Genomic DNA, 22340 nt, shown 5'->3' with positions numbered 1-22340 from the left:
ATAATATCTGTAGCAAGTGTTGTTTACTCGCGGACCTAACCAAATATTAGATGCTGTTAAAAAGGAAATTAGAGTAAGCGCATTTGTGTCTTACGTCCGATGAATCTTTATCATGCATTAAATCGAATTATTAAGTCACTCGGCACTTTATCTACTGACCATTGTAATAGCCTGTTTGCAATGCGAACTACGCCATTTAGGCTTAGACACGCTCTCCTGTTCTTACACTGATCACATCAGGCCTATAGTCAAGATCCTAAAGGCATGGGCGTACATATGAATAATTGGTGATGTCATTAAACTTGCTTGCTGATCCATACGAAAAAATGGCATAGTTAGTATTTGTACCGCGTTTGTTCGTACTACAAACTTTGTAATACTGTGAACTCTACCGATTTAAATCGAGTACCCTGTGCAGAGCAAAATCAAATCCACTAAGGCGTATGCCTTACTATATTCCTTCTGCAGTCTAATTAATGCTTAATTAGACTCTTGAAACTTATTTAACTTCAAGTATAAGGGTATTTGTGATATTAAAGATTATTTGGCATTATTTCAGTAGTTTGCCAAAATTGTACGATTGCCAAGAGCCATCCCGCAGTTGACAACCCTTTACCGATATAACTGTGTATTAATCGTGAATCTTGAGTAATAAGTGTGCAAAGAAGGTGTACTCGTTGGCGTTGACAATCACAAGGATATCGCACGTTGTTCTTGAAAAATATGTTGATTTGTGTTTTGTATAGATAAAAAGTGTTGAAGCCCAAGCCTGTACAAAAATGACCGTCATCAATTAGTCGGATTGTGAGGGCTTATATAGCAATGCATTCTTGCTTTAAACGCCCAACGTACCGGTACCATTCAATCGGCATCTTTTCGAACGTTGTCGGAAAATGAACCAAAGGTGCTAAAGTTGCAACATTGATATTACGATTCAAAACAGTTTCACTCTTTTGTGCGTTCTAAATGCGAGCACATTCACATTGCGATGACGTAACATTTTATTTAGTGGAAAAGTGATATTATTGCGAGTGAATATTGTTCTTGGGTTCGCCCTCAACCCTTACGAGGTGGGTGTATCATATATGATATGGCATGTCTTCGACACCGGTTTCTCGATGTTGACACGCCCTAGACATCGGGAACAACGTTTTTTGAAAAGCTGATACTTTTTAGATGCATTTGGTACCTTACTCAAATATTTTGGTTTGCAAAAATAGTATAAAAAATAATTTAGCAAAGGAAAAATGGTTATCACCTAAAATTTCCATTGTCGGAAAATCTGCCAGAACATCAGAAGTCGACATGTACATTATCCTGTGCAAATATTCATCGTTTCAAACATGAAAACGTGTTCTGGGGAGTTTTCTGAGGGGGATTTGTTAATTTTGGCCCTGCCACGCATAAACTGGTTTACTCTGCCTGTAAATGGTTGTACATGACAAAAGAAAGCATATCGCGTTATTTTATTTCATAAACTAGACGGCAGGGGCCGATTGAGTCTTTATCATGAACTTGACGTTGATGGTCACTCACTGACCACGCCCATTTGTAAATTTGATATGAATTTTCCATTTTCGATATCTGACGAACTACGCGGTTCACAACCATGGTTGATGGCTTCTTTTAAACTAGGCAACAGTGGCTACGCACTGGAGCATCATATTTCTCTTTTTGACGCCATCCTGAGGGTCAGCCTTGAAAATTGAGAAAGAGAAAGATTTTCTTGGAAAAAAAGTCTGTTTATTTAAACTTATTGAAAAACCCTAGGGGTGTCGATAAGTGGTGGAATCGGTAGAGGGCTATACTCCGCCCCCTTTCACGGTGATAATTTGAAAAGTGAAGGTCAATCCTGCAAAATATGGCGCCACCTCGTAAGGGTTAAGCTTGTTAATCAATAATACAATACGCTGAATGTAAAAAAAGGAAGCTCTCTACCCCCACGAAGCTCTCCGAATACAAAAGTAATAAGTTTTTTACTTTCTTTTAGTGAAATTGTTTCCGGCTGGCTGGTGCGAATGGTGCTCAAAAAGGTTAAAAGGCATACTGATTATAGAGTATTACTAAGTTGTGGATATATTTGACTGTTGACGGGTCATATTTCCCAAATATAACTCGAATATGATCAGATTTACCTTATATATCTCAGAGCTCCAGATTGACAGTCTAGACCTGTTGTACAGAAAATATTTGTCATAGAATGAAATGGACGTATGTATTTTCAGTATTGGTATATGCGCTAGCGAATTAGTACCACGTTATCAATACAATGACAGAAGGGTGTCAAGATCAAAATTCTGGTGTAGCTAATGCCATCTCTACATCATTATCACCCTGGACAAGCGGTATGTAATGCCTGTATTATATTTGATCTCAGATAACTTGAAATTGTTATTGATATAACCCATACTAAACGTACGTAGAGTGTCTCAAAGGCAGCGCATTCCACTCGTTGTGTGAATAAGATGCCGAACGGATTCAAAGAAAATAATGGAATCCATATTATATTATGATATGAATATGTATGGATCCTCAATCACATTACAATAATCGCTTGTCTATTAGGATCCGCAATTTTGGCTGAAGGGGAAAATGTCAATCTAGAGTTCGCAAATAGCACTGTTAACGTCGTGACCGGAGATCAAATAAATGCAAACAAGATCGTATTTAACATTACCGGTGCTGAAGGAGAAGCAACTCCCACTGACCAAGGTGAGTGCAATGTTCTCTCATTGAATATGGTGTCTCAATTGGAGAAAATGGTCTGCTTGATCACACGATACTTGAGCATCCCGCATTATGAGGAGTGACAGTTTAATAGGGGCACGTCAGCGGGGCGTTACGGCATGGAACATTGTGATAAAAAAAAACATAATTCAACAGTTACGTCAATCCAACCCTAATCCTATTCGTTATGAGATCACGTTAGCGTGTTTTCGCCAAGGTTTCATGAGGTCCGTAACAGTGTGGAGATGACTTGAGTCAACTTTCTCGTATTACTTGAGTTGACTTGACTCGGCGCATCAGAAATGTGGATTGACTCGTGACTCGGAGCCAAATTCACGTATTAATTTCAAGTCATTAAGTAAACGGTGTCGATGAAATCACCCTATCATTGTATGCTAAAATTGTTCGCGATTCGCCGGTGTCACTTGTGAGAGCAACTTTATAGTTATTCACTGATTGTAAGTTTATGTGATACTCTAACGTTACACCACACATAGATTGATCGATCGAGTATGGACACTACGACTGGCAATGGAACCGTTGCTCCCTTATTGGACTCGGGCTTGCTGGTTCGTCGGTGAATTGAAAATGAAGCGAATTGACTGGAGTAGTAGGTCTAACTATAAAATTCAAATTGACTTGTGATTCGCATCTTTATGATTTCTCCCTACCCTGGCTCTCATAATAAAACAATTTTTAGTCTCGACGTGTTGTGATGACGAAATTCATAAAGTATCGTAATTATTGTCCTTGCATGTCAATATTTTTATCACACAGTAGCTTATTAATATCCCTGGATAGTTCTCAGGGCGGAAAGGAGTGAAGACCAAAATTATAATGTCGCAGACATGCCGCCACGATCATCATCATCATCATCGCCCGGGGCAAGCGGTCAGTAAATCATAGTTGCTAACCCTTTTATCGATCATATCCAGGTATAATAATATTTACTGTTGTTTAACCTGATACTGGTGTTATCCTTGTGTATCTCAGGATTTGCGACGCTGGCAGATGGTGAAAACATATATCAAAATTTCATCAATAGCGAGGTTAAGGTTGTGGCAGGAGATGAGATTCATGGTAACAAGGTTATCAACAAGTACTATATGAATGCTGAAAGCCCAGCAAATCCTGCGGACCAAAGTAAGTCCATGCTGTTTTTTCATAGTACGCATAACCAGTATTGAATGACACCCATAATACGAGTAGAGGAAACAACACAATATCCCATTTTTGAAATTGTCCGAACGAATATCACACCGAGCACAAACAACAATGGACTCTGACACCATCTTATTTTCTAACGGCACAATGACAACATGATGTTATCGCAATTTCGTAAACTAGATTCCTCGTCAAATGTTATATTATGCTTGAGATGTGATGGATCAGTTGTAGAGAAATGATTTTCACAACCTCTACGTCCTAAATTGTCGATTCTGTCGCCAATCAAAATTAGGTCATATTTAATTAGGCAATTTGTGGAACACTGTTTTTTAATGTGAGCAAATCCCTACCCGGAGCCTACGATATTCACGGCCTTATCTGGTACTATGCTTGCAAGAGCTAACAGGCCTATGCTCACAAAACAGAAATTCGCGATTATGCGCGATTTCACTTCTCGCTACCGGACGCATCGCTTCAGATAAGCTGCATGTATTCGTACAACAGGTCAAATCAGTACCGTACCATGAGAAAGTGGCAAGAGACAGCCTCGTAGATGCAGTTATCCACCGATTCAGTAGTAGGCTAAGTGGTGAGAAAACACTGACATGCTCATGTAAACCATTTTATTGCATGGTAAAATCAATTCAAGCACGTGAAGAAGAATCGGTACACATGTCATATTGAAAACTACTTGCAATAACCAACTTGTATCAAAAACAAACTTGCAGCATACAAGCTACGGCCATAAGTACCGGTAATGAAAATGAAATGCATCACCGAAGAATGCAAGTTACGTCTTTCTCAACTTTTGTTGTTTTATTGTCCGTTATTAAAGCATTTTTCTCACAGAGGTATTAACTAGCTTCTGCTTGTTATTGTAATATACATTCACAATGATTTTGTCGCCAATTTCAAAGTTTGATCTCGATGATCATAACATGCAAAATGCAAAGCCGCTCCCCCCCCCCCAAATAAAAAACCGTGATGCAAAACCTATTCACTGTGACTTAGGATGAGGACAGACGATTTTATCAGAACAATTTAGGATTAAAAACTGGATGAAAAAAACTCGGCAAGTGGTACTGAGGGAGTAAGCAGGCCCCCACGATCGAGTAAGTCGGAATACCATGAACTTGCTTTACAATTTACCCAGCTACTACGCACGACACCGTCTCACTGTAAGGAGATAGAAATGATTCGGTAATTTCAATAGCCACTTCTTCAATGACTCTTTTGAAATGGTAAAAATGACTTGAGCTTGATGCCAATTTTTAGGATGGAACAGAGCAGTATTATCTTTTCTGAATAGGTAACTTCTGTTGAACCAACCAGAACCCCCCCCCCCCCCACACACACACACACACACACATTTGCCTATACCGTGACAATCGTGAACCAAGCATTAATCAGGTTCAAGAATGAAGCCCCGCTCTACCACATTAAGACCATTTACATGGTCAAGTCGTCTTGGAGTCAAGTCGTCTTGGAGTGACGTCATGAGACGGCTTGCCAAAATGATCGAGTTTACATGGTCAATGGTCATGTTTATCGCATCTCGAGAGATGCACAGCACTTTGGGATTCAGCTCGGGAATATGCTACGGCACCTGAGATATCCAGACATACTTCAACATAATTCTAGAATGACCAAATACACCGTGTATGTATATATTCTTTCTGATAGTGAGCTGGGTAAGTTATATTGTTGGCTGTACCCGCTTCATAAGTTGTGACGCTGAACAAATAAGACCGCGAGCATATTATAAAAGCACTGTCGTCTCCAAGTAGAGACTTATGAAGAATGTGATTGGAGCAGGCTGACTCTGGATCTCCTCCCCAACTGGTACGAAACAAGAATTCCAAATGGACGAATATCTTATTAAAATACCGTTGAAAAATTGCTGGTAATATCCTGGTAAGACCAAATACTCCAGTAAATAAAACAATAAATGAACAGATCAACAACAGCAAAACAAAGCTGGCTACTCTCACCACGTCGCTCACGTAAATGAACACACGTGCGCTCCGAAGCAGTATAAGTGGCGAGTGAGCCATAAAGAAAATAATATCCACCGTGACATAGCCGGCCCTGTGACGAACTGTGAACTGCCAAAGCAAATACATAGAGTCACAATAACTGATGAGCGGTGGTAATGAATGTTAACAAAATGTAAAAATACACAGGGTGGTTGTACGAATATGAACTTACGAATATGATGTTCGTAGGTTCTACTTACAGTACAAAACCTCACTCTCCTGACCAAGCCATTACAGTCAGGAAGCATGATTAGGATACAATAAAGGGTTGCCTTATCGACGTAAGTACGTCGCAGGCAATTATTTTGCGAACACAAAATTGTGCTATATCAGGAGCACAAGTGTCAGGTGTGAGAAGTCATCTGAAGTCAGATCTGCTGCCCATGGACATTCAAGTATTCAAAATCGACATAATACCCCAATGAGCGATGAATTAGAAGTGAATTGAAAATTAGGATTAGTAAAATTGGCATTAAATGCAGAAAAAATAGTGTCTCATGACATTCTCAACAATAACAGAAGTCTTGTTATTGCAATCAAGGAAATTAACCTCAGTGGAATACACCTAATTAGTTCGAAGGGTTTTGTCACAACCCATAAAAGAATGGCCAAGTTGTCATGAAGTAACTGCTGACTTCGTAATCCAAGTAACGCATAAGAACTTGTTACCAATAATACAGTAAAAATCATTTACATCAATAATTGGGTGGACATTGTACAGATGGACACGCCCTTCAGGTATCATTGTGCATGCGCATTGTGCAACAATGACTGCGCTTGGGGGTAGATTTTCAATAACAGGAAAGTGACCAGTAGCTAATACATCATGCAAGTTGATGCCTGTGCTTTACCCGATTCCTTCAACTGATATGGGCACAAATTTAGGCTGGCGGAGAAGGATGGCAGCGGTATTTATTAAATAAGTCAGCGGTTCACCACTGATAACCAATTGGTTTAGGAATAAGAAAGTACACAGGCAGTTGGTAGCCCCAGAAATAAGGAATGCACGTGCGATCAAACTGGTAGAAGCTACCAGACAGGTGAGTATCACCAAAGGTGTAGACAGATGTACCTGAAAACTTATCTCGGCAATTGCAGGAGATAGAGCCATAACTGTGTTGTTACTGGCAACAACAATCAATTTAGGATGTAATGAACAATTATATGCGTCATGTAATAAAGTGCTTTGAGCACAGCCACATCCATGTATTTTGCAATGACATGTGGATGGGTAATAATTGTGATCATGATCACAGAATGAACGATTACGGCGCACCAGACTCTCTTCTACGAGTCCATGACGTTGCCGAACTTGCATCTTTTGGATTTCTTCAAAGTTGAAGAGAAGATGAAGATCTTGACACAGGATACATGATGAACGTAGCTCCTTTTCAGAGGTACATCGACGCATCGAGCCGGAATCCATAGATGTAGAATTCACCTCTATTGCAGTTTTGCGCGGATTCTTCGAGTAGGCTACATCTTGTGAGGTATGTTTGGATCGATGTCTTCGGGTTCAAGTGAACAATCAAATTCATTGTTGACCGGACCAAATGGTGACCGAGTCAATGCTATTTCCTTTTCGACAAATTCAACGAAATCGTCGGAATTTGGATCAACATTGGCTTCATCCTGTTGACTTACAGGAGATGAAGATGGAATAACAGGATGTTGAGCAGACTGCAGCAGCTCACAATTGTGAGTGTTATCTGTTGCGGGGTGCGTAGAACTATCAATGAACATTTCACAAGTGTGAAAGCCTTGAATAAAGTTGGTCGCATCAGCCGCCGCACTACGGGTGGCTGAGTATTGACAATTAGAGGATATTTTAGGTTGCGCAGCCGGCCCATTATAGGCTTCTGAGTAACGGCAACTGAATATCAAATCTGGTTGCACAGCCGGCCCATTACAGGGGACAGAGAATAGGTAGTCGGATGAAATAACTGGTTTCACAGCCGACCCATTACGTGGGGCTGAGAATCTGTAATTGGATATCTTCTCTGACAACGAACATCCTACAACAGGTGGAGTAGGGCAAGTCGCGAAAGTTTGACATTGAGTGGTAATGGCCTCAGCATCGAGAAAGTCTTCTGTGAGTGGTTTATCATTAATAGCGTTGCCAACTGGCAGTCCTTTGTTGTGGGTGTCATTACTATCCAAGCCGCAGCAACCTTTATGACTGGTTACAGAAGCTAATGATCCAAATTGTGACGAAACAATTGCTTTATACCGTTCAAATTTTGACTGAGCACTGAAAAGTTCCCATTCCAACCTTTTCAAATTGTCTTCTTCATGCGTCCACAATGTCTGTAAAGTTGTGAAGTGACATACTTACACTTTCAGCAGTAATAAGTTTACGGAATGTGCCATCAGCAATATTCTTTGCATATAGACACAGGTCATGAAATGACAAAATTCTTTCCAATATTGATTCGGCATCGACACTGCCCTCGGTTATCTTGTCTTTGATACCGGTAGTAAGATTGTTCAACTGGGTATTGACTCGATGGAATGTCTCGTCAAGACTGTCTTTTGCAGCCAGAACAGTTCGGGGAGTAGCTCCACTCAAACATTTAGTAAAATAGGCATCGGCAGCGTGGAAGTCCCTTGCTAGACCGGCCAAAATATTGTCAGTGACTTGCATATCGAAGCCTTTGACAGTAATCGCCTTATAGGCATTAGGGTCTCTTCTTGGACCAAAAGTAATAAGATTGACTCGCGCATCGAAGTCTTTTACTGTAGATGGAGGATCCATAACGAAGTTAATGGAATACACTCAATTTTTCAACCTTTGTCGTCTCCAAGTAGAGACTTATGAAGAATGTGATTGGAGCAGGCTGACTCTGGATCTCCTCCCCAACTGGTACGAAACAAGAACTCCAAATGGACGAATATCTTATTAAAATACCGTTGAAAAATTGCTGGTAATATCCTGGTAAGACCAAATACTCCAGTAAATAAAACAATAAATGAACAGATCAACAACAGCAAAACAAAGCTGGCTACTCTCACCACGTCGCTCACGTAAATGAACACACGTGCGCTCCGAAGCAGTATAAGTGGCGAGTGAGCCATAAAGAAAATAATATCCACCGTGACAAGCACTATCATGTACTGATAGAGCTTTCACATTCACCCAGTTGAAATACGTGCCGGTTTCGTGAAATATGAACATGAAATGTTGGTATGTTGCTGCAGTATGGATTCGTTCTCATGTACCGGTACTGTTCAAGCCGTCTCCAAGCGACTCTGAGGAACGGATTGAGCTCAAGACGGATTGAAGCCGTCTGCCTTTTCTCTCTTTTTCAAAAACGAGAGAGTCGGCTTGACGGAGTTAGCTTCGAAGCTGACCCAAACGACCATGTAAATGGGCTTATTGGTTCTCAAACTCGGGGGCGTGAAAACAGCTGAATGGAGCGAGAATCTGTGGTCAGCTGCAAAAACATTAGCACCGGGCGCAATTTACCTCCAATTGATACATATTTCTCTGTGTAAAGTCCTCAATTCACTTAAACGTTTTCTTATTATAGTTCACCAAGATAATTCAAATCCAGTGGTTCGGGGGCGCCCCTCTCCCTTGGGTGCGTCAAAGCATCTCCTGCCAACAAATGTCATGGATGGAACACTACCTACTATTCTAGGGCCCGTAGCTAAGTCGATTTTTGCCTCAGAGAAAAGGCGATTTGTACTAACGATAAGGTGAAACGGATACTTCACTAACGCATTGCACGATTATTATACGTAACCCGAAAATAAGATAATTCATAAAAATTATATTTATATTTCATTTTACGTACGGAAAATGCATGAAATACTCCACTTAGTTTTGAACCTCAGACAGCATGTTTTTCAGGCAAAAGAACTCAGCTAATTAGGATTGACTCAAAGTCTTGATATTCTCTATGAAAACAACTAAATCCTAAAATTCAAAATTGCTGATATCTTATTTTTCAGAGATCAGTATCGAAAAGCTCATACAAATTTGCAACGACCATACAAAGGCAGCGACCAATATTGACATCCTCGATGACTTTCGACATGAAGAGCTTCAGAAACCTGACTTTGAAGTTTACCCGCAAATGCGACAAGTTGACGTGCACGATTATTACAAAGGTCGATATGGCCATGATCAGCTGACACAGGAAATTGGATTTCTGACGCAGAAAAGAATTGAAGCGAAAGATATCAAGATCGGTGACTTAGAGGCATCCATGTGGCAGAGGGAAACGGCGAGCTCGTCAAAAAATGTTGGTGTAACCGCTATTGTCGCATCTGCTGGATCGGGAAAATCCACCCTCATACGCAGAATAGCTAGACAAGCTCTCGGTATATCTGCAACAGATGATGCCGAAGATATCTCATCTTACGGTAAAAAGTTGGTGCATCATATTGATTTGAAGGATAATCCAGAAATGAACGAAACCAAACCATCAAGATTTATATTTCGAGGGCTGTACCGAAGCGAAGAAGAAGAAGATTTGGCTTACGACTGGCTATATGAACACCAATCGGAGGCAATATTGATATTTGACGGGCTTGATCAAGCAACGTGGAACTTGGAGGAGAGAAATACCTGCAAAATAAGAAAGTATGACAAAGCCAGCTTATGGACAATCATGTATAACATTCTCTCCCGCAATATTCTCCCTCGTGTCAAAATATATATCGCATCACGCGAGTTCAAGATTTCAGAGTTACCGGCACCGGCTAGACCCGAAACCATCGTTATGCTCCATGGTTTTACTCTGGAAGATGCGCATAGGCTGTTCGCCTTTTTACTCAAAGAGGAAGGAGAAGTGCTCTGGGAGAAAATTGAAACTGTGTCACCAAGATTGCTCAATTTAGTTTCGGTTCCCGTTTTTCTGATTTTAACGGCAGTTGTGATGGGGAGGGATTCAAGTAAACCTGTCCCAGCAACGGTAACAGAATTATACAACAGAATCATCTCAGCTCTACAAAGTCTCGAAAATATTCGAAACCGGGAAGAAATTTTATCGATCGTCAACAAACTAAAGGAATTGGCATTTCGTGGTATGAAAGAAGGACGGGTCGTATTCAAAGAGATGGACTTGAATTTATTTGGAGTTTCCGCGAAGGAAGTACAAGATTTGATGACGAAAGTTCCTGGGAACAATCTTCTGAGTCGGTATTTGATGCAAGGAGACTTCACATTCTTCTTTTGCCATCAAAGCATTCAAGAATATCTGGCAGCGATCTTCGTAGCAGAAATGGAGTTCAACGAATTCGCTCGCTTCGACGAAGAACATCTCCATGAAGAGCGATGGTCCGTCGTACGAAGATTCGTGGCTGGCGTCGTCTTCTCGAAATCTCAAAATGATGTTTACAGAGGTTAGATATTACACATCCAACTAAATTTGATGATGTTGACTCTATAACTCAACGCCAATTTTTAGAGCTAGGCTATTCAGTTAACGTAGGCCTTCTTTATTGAAAGTGGGCAAAATTTTTGTGGGCCTTGCTCCAAGTCGGCATTTCAGGAGTCAATGAATCTAATAATGAATAGCATCCAGGCCTAAAAGATCAATGACCATAAATATGTCGAAAGACCGGAATTGGGCGAGAAATCTGACAGCAAAATATTATAGGTTTAGCTGGCTGACTACTTAACTGGAATCCTGTAACCTGGTGAGATCTTCTTAGACGCAGATAGACGCAAGACATACGGATATATTTCAGACGTTGGTACTAGTAGGTTTAGCAAATAAGTCTCATCCCGACTCAGCTCTTACACGAGCTTATAAATACTCGAGATAATTGCAATAGGAAGTCATATTCGTATGCTAATAGGGTGAGACAATACACTGATTTCCGATACCACAGCTATACATCGACCCCCCCCCCCCAAAAAAAAAAAGGAGGAAACTGCCATGTAAATGACAGGGGAAGTGAACAATCACAAGTATATGGGAAGACAACAGCAATTACATAGCTAAGACAATCCTAGTAATGGAATCAAACTCTTCAGTCAATAATACAACAACATTAGAGAGCATGAACAAGGTTTTCTAGCAGCTTTTATAATATACAAGTTAGCCTAACAAAACACACAACAGAATTCCAGATTAATCTAACTAGAAAATTGTTATCCAATACAACACTACAATCCAGATTAACATACAAGAAATATGTAGCCTAAAAATCTAACTAAGCCTAGCCTAGAAAAAGAACTAGAATACACAATAAAATACATCTCAGTAGGCATCGTTATCAAGTGCAATACACCAGTCAAGTCAGAGAGGCTATCCAACTTCCAACAACAGTCCGTGGCCACCGATATATACAATGTGGCCGTTACATATCACAGTAATTGTACTTCGATCAGTACAATTTAGATTGGATATATTCAACGTATATCTCAATCACACGCTCGGGCTGTGCACTTCAGCTTCTACTCATGTGTGGCAGGGTGACTGCCTGATCTCATCTGAGCGTCAGGTCTTGTCAGGCGTTTGGATTTCTTCTTTGGGCGCGGCAATTTCGGAGATGCCGCTATTGAATCGTGACGGGTCAGAATTGCACAAGTATCAGGCTCTCGATCACGTACCATTGTGGCAGGACTATCCAATGTGGCCGCGTACGTTTTATCATGGATGTGATCGCGCCGTTTGGTATCTGGTGAGAACTGAGCTTCGTCGGTCGGTTCGTCTATTATAGGCTGCGGCTCGGATGAGATTTCCCCGTGTTGTATAAGCGGCCGGTCGGCAGCGATGTCGACTGTGTGACGTCTCGTGCTCGCGTCAGATTGTATCTCAGATATGTTTTCGCCCGTATCGATCGAATGTAATGCAATGTCCCGATCAGAATTGTTGCCACGAGTAGAAGTAGAACCTTGCGCACCGCGACGAGCCGAAACGCGTCCTCGTAACGTGTTCGTCGATTCTGTAATAAACTCCACAGCAGCAATACGTTTGTCATGAAAAGACTTACGCACTTCATTACGTTCAGAACAAAATGATTTACAAGTTAAATACAATCCCCAGATCATAGCGTTCAATAGATATTTCCCTTTGACGAGGATCTTGTATAATGGGAAGGGCCATTTTTGACAGGCATGAAAAAGTCATCAAACACCGGCGGCAGACTATTGGAAAAATATTTGTGAACAAGTTTCTATACTTCGAAGCGATATAGGTCATCAACTCGCAAAATTCGATGCTTACGGTAGTAAGGCAGATTCAACCTCACAAACGACCGCGAACTGTTGTGATAGATACAAAATCCAGCTTATGAAGTATCTGAGGGTTAAGCATTCGGTCACTGACCCTAACAGACGCTGAACATAGCCTGGTGGAATATATCTAGAAAACGCGGAAACTGCAAGACACCCTAATTTCCGAATACTACGCAGATTTAACCTCACAAACGGCCGCGAACTGTCGTGATAGGTAAAAATCGAAATTATGAAATATCTGACGGCTAAACATTCGGTCACTAACGATTATACGGGCCCAGCATGGCCTTGTTTGTTTGTTTTGGGGTATTCATGGTGTTTGTCGACTGCTATGGTCATTTACACCAGGCCGATATTCTTCATATTTTCCGTAACTGCCGACTTATAGCACGGCCCACCTCTATGCTTTTGTAAGACACCGCAGACGCGGATGAGGTGGTGAGGAGGAGCCTAGGTAAACCTCCAACACTTAGGTATCGGAATTCGGAAGTCGACCTCGGTCGGACTCGAACCCGCACCCATTGGTGTTACAGCCGCGGATTATACCACTGCGCTATCTCGCCACCGCCCCAGCATGGCCTCGTTGCAAACAAAACGCGAAAAACGCGGGACACCCTAAATTTCGAGTTCGAGACCAGTTCCAGACCTATTGTAAGCGCTGAACATAGCCTGGTGGAAAGTATCTAGAAAACGCGGAAACTGCGGAACACCCTAAATGTCGAGTATAAGACGAATTTGGCGTCAAAAATGGCCGAGAACTGTCGTAATAGTTAAAAATTGAGCTTATGAGCTGTCTGATGGTTAAACGTCTGGTAACTTAGTCTTGTAAACGCTGAACATGGCCTGGTGGAAAATATCTGGAAAACGCGGAAACTGCAGAACACCCTAAATTTCGAGTGTAAGGTGAATTAGGCCCCACAAACACCAGAGGACTGTCGTAAAAAAGTTAAAACTGAACTTATGAACTGAGGGTCAAACATTCGGTCACTGACCATTATACATACACGTAGAATCTGCCCTCGTGGGAAATATGATCTAGAAAACATGGAAACCGCGGGGACTCAAATTCTACCGAATACATATAGAATAACACCTACGAAAGTATTGTCATCGGAAGAAAACATGAATTTCATTGACAAGTTGTTGTTATCCAGCATCAATTCCCGATGATGGGGAGTCGAATATACCAGTAATATGAATTTCTATATTCTTGGTTTCCCTTGTCATTTCATAATGCTAGAGCTAGACATACGTCCGTTTTTTTTCGCTCAGTGTTACTGGTCTGGGCGCGGGAGAATGCATGCATGTTTTTTATTACTTGACCTTCAATTATTTTTTGCGTTTATGATACTCACGGTTGATGATTTGGTTACTTTAACAATTCGTTTCAACACTTTACGCATTAATATTTTTCGCCATTTTACCAGTCTTAGATACATCTAATTTAGACGTTCAATAGAAATAACATGGACGGAGATGGGGTTGCATTTAAAACAAACATGTTTAAAACAAGGCGTTTGGTGGAAATGTGTATTTTATTGTTTATTGTTTTTGTTTTTTGTAAGCCATGACGTCGCGAATATTCAATTGTGATGTCATAGTGGATTCACATTGGCAATTGAAAATATAGATTAAATAAAGCTCATTTGACGAAATATATGTACTATTGCTGTTGTCCCGACTTTTCTGAGGTGTCCAACCGTCCCATATCGATATACGTCGGCTATATCTGGTGGTAATTGTCTGTAAGCTCATACAACATGCTTTTTGACAAGTACTTACACAATTATGGCATAATTTCACTTGAAAAACACATTTTTTTAAAAACGCATATTTAGAACACTGTTCAAAACATGTATTAGACGAAGTGTTTTATAACCCCGTTTATTTTAAACGTTGTCGCTGCCAAAGGGGTTGGTTGGCTCGTTGGCTGGCTTATTGGTGGAAGTTGGCAGTTCATTCCTCGACAGAATGACGTTCTGGAGTGCCGAGACGTCGAGAGTTCATCTAGGCTCCAACTCCCCTAATACGTCGCTGCTGTGAAGGAGGCGAGTGGCGCAGTGATCGCTGATTGCTGGTTGGACAACTGGCGTAGCTAGAAACGGGCGATCGCTCCCTGTAAATTTCTGGAATGTTTTCGTAACATCAATAAATATAACAGTATTTTAGGGCTGATGAATACAACCTGAAAAATATGTCCGCGCTTTGCGCGATTTAGTGTCCAACATACACGTCTTGGTTTTCTTATTGGTATCCCGAAACAAATTCTTTCAAAATACTCATGATTGAATTTAGCTGCATTTTCATGAGAAAACAACAGTACCAGTAGATACACGAGAGTATCCCAAGGTCGTTGGGTTGATTTGAGTCTAGGGGTGTCACTTCAGTATGGGGGTTGGGGACTGTTGGTTACGGCAATTTCCGTACCGGGACACACGTAGAAATTTAAAGTAGGCTACATGAGACTCTGCAGTGCGCTGTCAAAATGATTGACAACTATAAAACCGACGCATGCTGTATTCTGAGGCTTCGATATAGATTTCCGTGTGCTTGAATGGCTATGGCGCCTGATGATCATGTCCCTGCAATCCGACCCCTCCGGCATAAATGCGACTGGCACACCTCCTTTAAAAAGTGCTAATTTGGAATCACACGAGTCTGATCAAAGGAGTTTTTTTTAATTTGGTTTGGTATGTATCTTCAATTCCAATCTTTAAAGTAGGCCATAGCGTCAACTTTCACCAGAGGTTGCTAAATAACCGCGTGCTTCAACGAAATAGGCCTAATTACTGGAATCCACTTGCTCATATACACGCACCAATATTATTCATCAAATTCTTTATTTTATTCAAAAACATTCATCAGATTTTTCGCCCCTTCCCCCCAAAAAAAAGTTCTTGTGGCTATGCCCTTGATTTCGAGTCTCGTCTCTGCCATGTTTCGATGTGTTGGAGGTTTTTCTGGGCTCCTCATCGCCGATCCTGCTGTAAATATAGCGCCTTCAAAAGTCCAGAAGGGAAGAGAGACCCGAACTCAAGAAAGATGGCGCCAGAGACCAGAAAAACTACGCAAGAATGCGGCAAAGATCCCAAAAGACATTAATTCATGAAATTACTGTCCGGGCACACATGACCTAGGAGTTAATATGCGCCAAATGTGTTAATAAAACAAACAAACAAACACCGGGCCAATTATGTCGTGATTTTCTAATGCAAGTGTAAATTATTGTATGGGGGATTCACAGTATACCTAAGAATCGTGGTTCACACCGAAAACCCGGGTTTGATTCCGCGTCGGAGTTTATTCTGTGCTTCACTGCTTCGCTGTCACTGCCATTATGACGAAGATTGGTTAATCATTTTGAAAGCGAACCCAAAATGTTCCAATACGTTCTCCTTGGTTTTTCGAAGGCATTTTGATAATGTCAGACCTAGTTTTTCTGAGTGTACTAGACCACTACACTTTTCAATACTAACAACTGTATTTCTATGATATTGTCACTGCATTATAGGTGTAAAGCTAAATTTAGACGCTCCTTGTTGTCTTTAATTTGCCAGCATGCATAAAAATATATAATCTGCACTACTGCAAAATAAATTGGACTTACCTAGCACTATGCTAAACTACATTCGACCATGTTATTCATAATCACTATTGGTTCTGGTTACTATAATAATACAGCAACCATGATGTGTTAAGTGAAAGAAAATATATAAAGCCCACAAGCTTGCAAAAATATATGTTAGCCACATTTATATTTACGCTTGAAAATATTTCAATGCAGCGTTATAAGTTTATAAGAAATATCAATTGGAATTGCCCCCGAAAATTAGTAAATTACACCCAGATTAAGAACCGTTGTCCTAGAGCAGGGGTCGGCAACCTTTTGCTATAGTCGCGGGCCAAATTTCGGGTGTACAACGGGCCGGAATTTTTCTTAGTAGCCTACTATATTTTACGCCCACTTCTGTATATATTATCCTACATTGCTGCAATCTCAATCATACCAATCATAAGACCCATGTATTCACAATTCAACAACAAAGAATAAATGTGACGATTGACGCAGCTTGCTTTGTAAATGGTTTTAAACTTCTGGTAACAAGTCAGATGAAACAAGAATCAGACCCTATTCAAAATGGACGTCCGAAATACGTGATCTTAGCTTGCTCTTCGTGAATTTCATTGTCTAAAACTATTGTTCACATTCGCACGTGCTTCCAAAAATCGATGCAATTCCTTTTGCATTGTTGGTAAAGCTGGGATAAAGACCAATTTCAATAACGTACTCTTTGTCACAGTCATGCAGCGATATGCTCTTTATATGAAATTTGTCATTCAATTCAACTGCATCGCATTTTCGAAAGGCCCATTTGAAATTTTCAGGCAATGGTATTGGCGTCCATATTAATCGGAGTACTGAATAGTCAGAATTCATTTTGTAGAGAACGAATGTCGGAAAAGCGGGTGAATTTCAGTAGTTAAATTTCGTATCACAGTTACAAATGTAGTGTTGGTGCTAGGTTTTCTCCCCTCCAGTATAGTAAAGTGAGCATAATTTTCTTTGTACTGTTGACATTTCCAGAGTCACAGATTTGTTTTGAATGCGCCTCAACACCTCACGTATTTAATTATTTTCCCCCTGAAAGTGCAAATTCAATTTGTTCAGATGTGACGCTAAATGTACCAGGAAAGCAGGATGAAATACCCATTTTCGATTACAAGATTATGAATCGGCGATATTTGTGTTTTCAAGGAAAGTTGCTATTTCATTTCTCAATTCATACACTCTTGTAAGCATAGCTGTTCGACTTAATGCGCGAAGATGACAGATATAGGCCTACAGGACATCGCCATTTCCATTCACTGCTTCTAGTAATATCTGGCGTAACTGATTCAGTTAATGAGACAAAAATCATATTAACAGTTTCCACCATTGTGGCCAAAACACTATTCAGTAGGGCTGTTCAAAAATAACCCCTTTTCCTGAATCTTGCAGGTTACTTGATTAAATCGTTAGGTTGCCTTAAAAAACGACGCACACCAAATTTGAATTCATTTCAACCAATATTCGCGGATTTCGTAGAGTTTGGAAATTTTGAATTTGCCTGAATATGCCAAAAAAAAAAATTTTTCAAATTTTTTCTGCCAACCTCATGAAATTGTTGCGCTGTCTTCGAAAACGATGCAAAACAAATTTGACTCACTTTGAAGCCGTAGAAGTGGAGTTATTTCAGTTTTTCTTTGATATTTTTGTGATTATTCTTGATTGGTGGATCATCCCAGAATTATCACCAAAAAACTTGAATAACTCCGCTTCTGCAGCTTGGAAGTGAGTCAAATTTGTTTTCCATCGTTTTTGAAGACAGCGCAACAATTTCATAAGGTTGGAATGAAAATTTGAAAAAATCTTTTTTTGCATTTTTAGGCAAATTCAAAATTTTCAATCTCTACGAAATCCGCGAATATTGGAATATTGGTTGGAATGAATTCAAATTTGGTGTGCGTCGTTTTTTAAGGCAACCTAACGATTTAATCAAGTAGCCTGCGAGATTCTGGAAAAAGGGTTATTTTTGAACAGCCCTACTATTCAGGTTTGTTGTCTTGGCACAAAATGGCTTCTGGAGAATTAAACTATAGATACGCTAACGAACACGGGGGCTAGTTATCTATAATTGAACAGTTTGAGAATCTGTCATTGCGTCTGAGATGCTACAAGCGTTTCTGAAGCAAAGGAAGAACGCCGTTATTGTCACACCCCGTTAGAATGGTAAACCCTTTAAAAAAGTATATAACACCTTCGGTTGCGAGATACACCCGACCGATAAGCACTGATCCAGTCTAGTCTAACTCCATCTCCTACTTCAACCACATTCGTTTTATGGCGTAGCAATAGACTAATACGATGTATAGGGTACTATTTTATCGTAGCAATGCCGCATTCTTTTCATGCAGTGCTGCACTGCAGATTGAAACTCATTATGAAACGGCGGGTCGTATTCTTTTGATAAGTAATTATTATGTCGCGGGGCCGGACAATTTCGCTTGGCGGGCTGGATCCGGCCCGCGGGCCGTAGGTTCCGACCCTTGTGCTAGAGCTTAATTCGGTCTCAATCTGCGCTCATCTTTTCAAATATAGTTGTGTATAGCACTATATAATTAAAGCAACTGAGATTGTACCATTTTCGCGGCGCCATATCTGATTAAAACTAGTTCTATATACAACCGCATGTATAAATCAGTGATTCCCAACCGCGGCCCCGAGGGCCGCATGCGGCCCCCAGCTAGCCTTTCTGCGGCCCCCACAAAAATATTGAGAAATCGATTTATGAAAAAAAATTATATTTATAAAATACTCTTGCTTGGCTTGGAGTCTGGAGTTTTCAATTAGGATTGCAGGAAAGTTGTGAGTAGACTGCTAAGATTACGTCACTGCTGTTTCAATGCAATGTGCTCCAACCTTCCAGTTGAACGAGCAGTATCTATAGATATATAGGTATAGATATAGGTATTGACAGGACCGTAACTGTGGCACTCCAAGTGCCCCAATTGGGGGGAACGAGCTCGAAGGGGCCCCAAAATTATTTAGTGAATTAGCACGAATTATAGAGTATTTTATGAAATTTTATGCAACTTTATCAAAATTCTTTCGCGCTGGGCGCGATTTAAGTTTCCAAGTACCTTCATTATTGGATACTCATCCACCAAGATAAAATACGCAAGATTTATAGAAGTGGGCATATCGGCGTTGTCCATTACCGCGTCACGACGCACGAAGACATATAAAGTTTTAGGCCGTATAACATGCGACTCCAAGAAGTGTGCCCTTACGCTGACCGGAAACTCGGTTATGTATATACAAAATACATATAAGTAAAATTGACCACAGGCGCCTAAATGACTGGTGTCAAATATTCCTGTCTTGACCATCTGAACCTTACGAGACAAATAGGCTACCATCCCGAAGAGAAGAATTATATGCGAGTGAAGAACTACCAATTTGAAATCGCGTGCATCTTTTAGTTTAGTACGTTTGGGCGATTCTATATTTTTTGATATAGCAGACTGAAGGTCACGAAAGACCTAAGTGTTTTGAGGGGCCGGGCGAAGTGTTGTTTCGTTCCTGCCAACGGGTATACGCCCGAAGATGTTTAAATATTATTGAGTATGGTCCTACCTTTTCAAACACAACTCACTCGGCTCAACCGGTCAATCTGATTACGTGAGGAGAGAGAGGATAAAAATTGATACCAATATATTTTCAATTCCCGATTATATTGACCGATTCAATCATGAATTATAGAAATTTTTCGCGCCTCGCGCGATTAGTCGATAGCAGCTGCATAAAACGGACACCCGATTTAGATGATAAATAGCGGTCAACAGCCATCTAGCCTGAGGGGGCCGAGAGCAACGTTTGGGGGGAGGGTGACGAAGTGCTGTTACGGCCCTGGGTATTGATAACTAATTTACGGATGGATGTGCAACAAGTGACTCACGATTAAATACGCCGATATGCGTACTGCTTAGCCGGCAAAAACAGCATAATCGGTAGTCCTATAGCTCGCGACCCAAGCGTTCGAATAATTTGATATGCCGGTGTTTATCGAAAGGGGGTGTCGCACTGATTCCAAAAATACGAATTGAAATCTCGCCAGGGCAATAAAACTATCCCGAAATAGCCAGTAAAGGTTGATTGTTCTGAACAACGGGAGCGCGGCAACACAATGGCCAATGGCGTCAAGCGAATGATCGGAACAATGCGAATTTTCATATTTTGGTGACTATTTTGGGTTCCTTTCATCGCCCTGGTATTCGTGCGGCCCCGACCGTACTCTGAAATTCTAAATTTGGTCCTGCCACCGAAAAAGGTTGGGAACCACTGGTATAAATGAATGTCTTACATAACTACCTTTATGCCACATGTCAACAAACGAAGACGATGTTTGCTTGTATCCACTGTAAACAATGGATCGCCAGGACGAGGTTCTGACGCCCAAGTGTGTGAATGTCTCTCATTGTGACGCGTGCAGCGTAGAGACCGTCTATCACCGTGCGTCTCGTCACAGTGTCGTCTCAAACAATGAAGCGGAAAGTCCTCGCTCGATCGATCCACTCGCAGCTGAAGAAGATGCATACAGAGCGATACATATACATGACACCCGAAGAGCACACACTCACGCGGCTTATTCGCCTGGAACTTTACATGACGATCTACGAATCAGACGACGTCGATCTCATGAAACACGTTGACGACATCGATGTATTTCGTACCCCATTGAGCCGCGATCAAGCTCATGTCGTTGGAACGCTCGTAGCGAGGAGTCAGGGACTTAGGGAGTTGGATTTACGCTACTGCCAGATCGACGACGAGATGTTGGCCGTCATCGCGAGATGTCTCAAGGAGCCAGTCCACGTGAGTAGTTTTGTTGCGTTATACCTCCACAGTGGATCAACAAAGCGGTTTCAGGTGGAGGAAGTGAATTTGCGCCGCAACAACAACAACATCTCAGGTCGCACGCTCCGTTCGTTTCTCGGACATCCTCGGATTGAATCGTGGTCTGGAAACCTGCATTGGAAGGTCAGTCACATTCAACGCATTTAACCGAATATAGAGCCGAACACGCGATCAATAATAATCAATGCCTGTGTGATATGGCGTCACGATGGTTTTAAGCTGACACAATGTTCAGAAAGTCGAGCTGGATGCCGGCGATTTGAAAAACAAGGACGATGACGCCATCAATATCTCGATTCGTAAAGGAGGGCAATACCAGGAATGGAATCAAGGTCGCTTCAACATCGAGGTTTGTTTTGCCTCAAAATGGAGTTGGGTCGATTGTGATTTTTATCTTTGCAGGATTTCAGTATATCATTTAAGGAGTATCCTTCCGATAGATCGAAAGTGAAATTTCTTGAAGAACTTTTTGGTGCGAAGCTGAAGAAGATTCACTGAAGATTTTTGGTCCTTGATGGCAATTTATCAATAGACCCTTACCATTCGGACTTGAGCAACTGTAAAACTGCGCCTTGTCCAAATTAGAATACAATTAGAATTGGGCCGATATGTGTAGCCTAAGCGCGCGTAGCGGGACCTTTTGGTGTGAGTTTAATAAACATTTCACATCCAGCCTATACATATATTAAATGGGAAGGTCTGTCGTCTGATAACCTTCTCGAGTTGTAACCTGAGTCCCACGTAATGTGTGGCTGGGTAG

At 41.1% G+C, this 22340-nt stretch overlaps 1 protein-coding gene across 1 annotated transcript; it reads left to right on the top strand.

The window, feature by feature from the left end:
- The first annotated feature begins 3179 nt into the window (after positions 1-3179).
- LOC145437645 (uncharacterized) lies at positions 3180-22078 on the top strand. The gene is made up of 7 exons (XM_080314932.1): positions 3180-3618; positions 3721-3870; positions 9885-11279; positions 21192-21538; positions 21593-21703; positions 21816-21929; positions 21983-22078. The coding sequence occupies exons 1-7, from the start codon at positions 3576-3578 to the stop codon at positions 22076-22078; spliced, it is 2256 nt and encodes a 751-aa protein (XP_080171058.1). The 5' UTR covers positions 3180-3575.
- Positions 22079-22340: the final 262 nt, after the last annotated feature.

The sequence above is a fragment of the Botryllus schlosseri genome, chromosome 1 (genome assembly GCF_051294905.1).
Source record: "Botryllus schlosseri isolate E-star chromosome 1, Bs_hap1, whole genome shotgun sequence".
Taxonomy (NCBI): Eukaryota; Metazoa; Chordata; class Ascidiacea; order Stolidobranchia; family Styelidae; genus Botryllus; species Botryllus schlosseri.
Note: the sequence above shows the minus strand (reverse complement) of the source record. Positions and strands in the feature narration are given on the sequence as shown.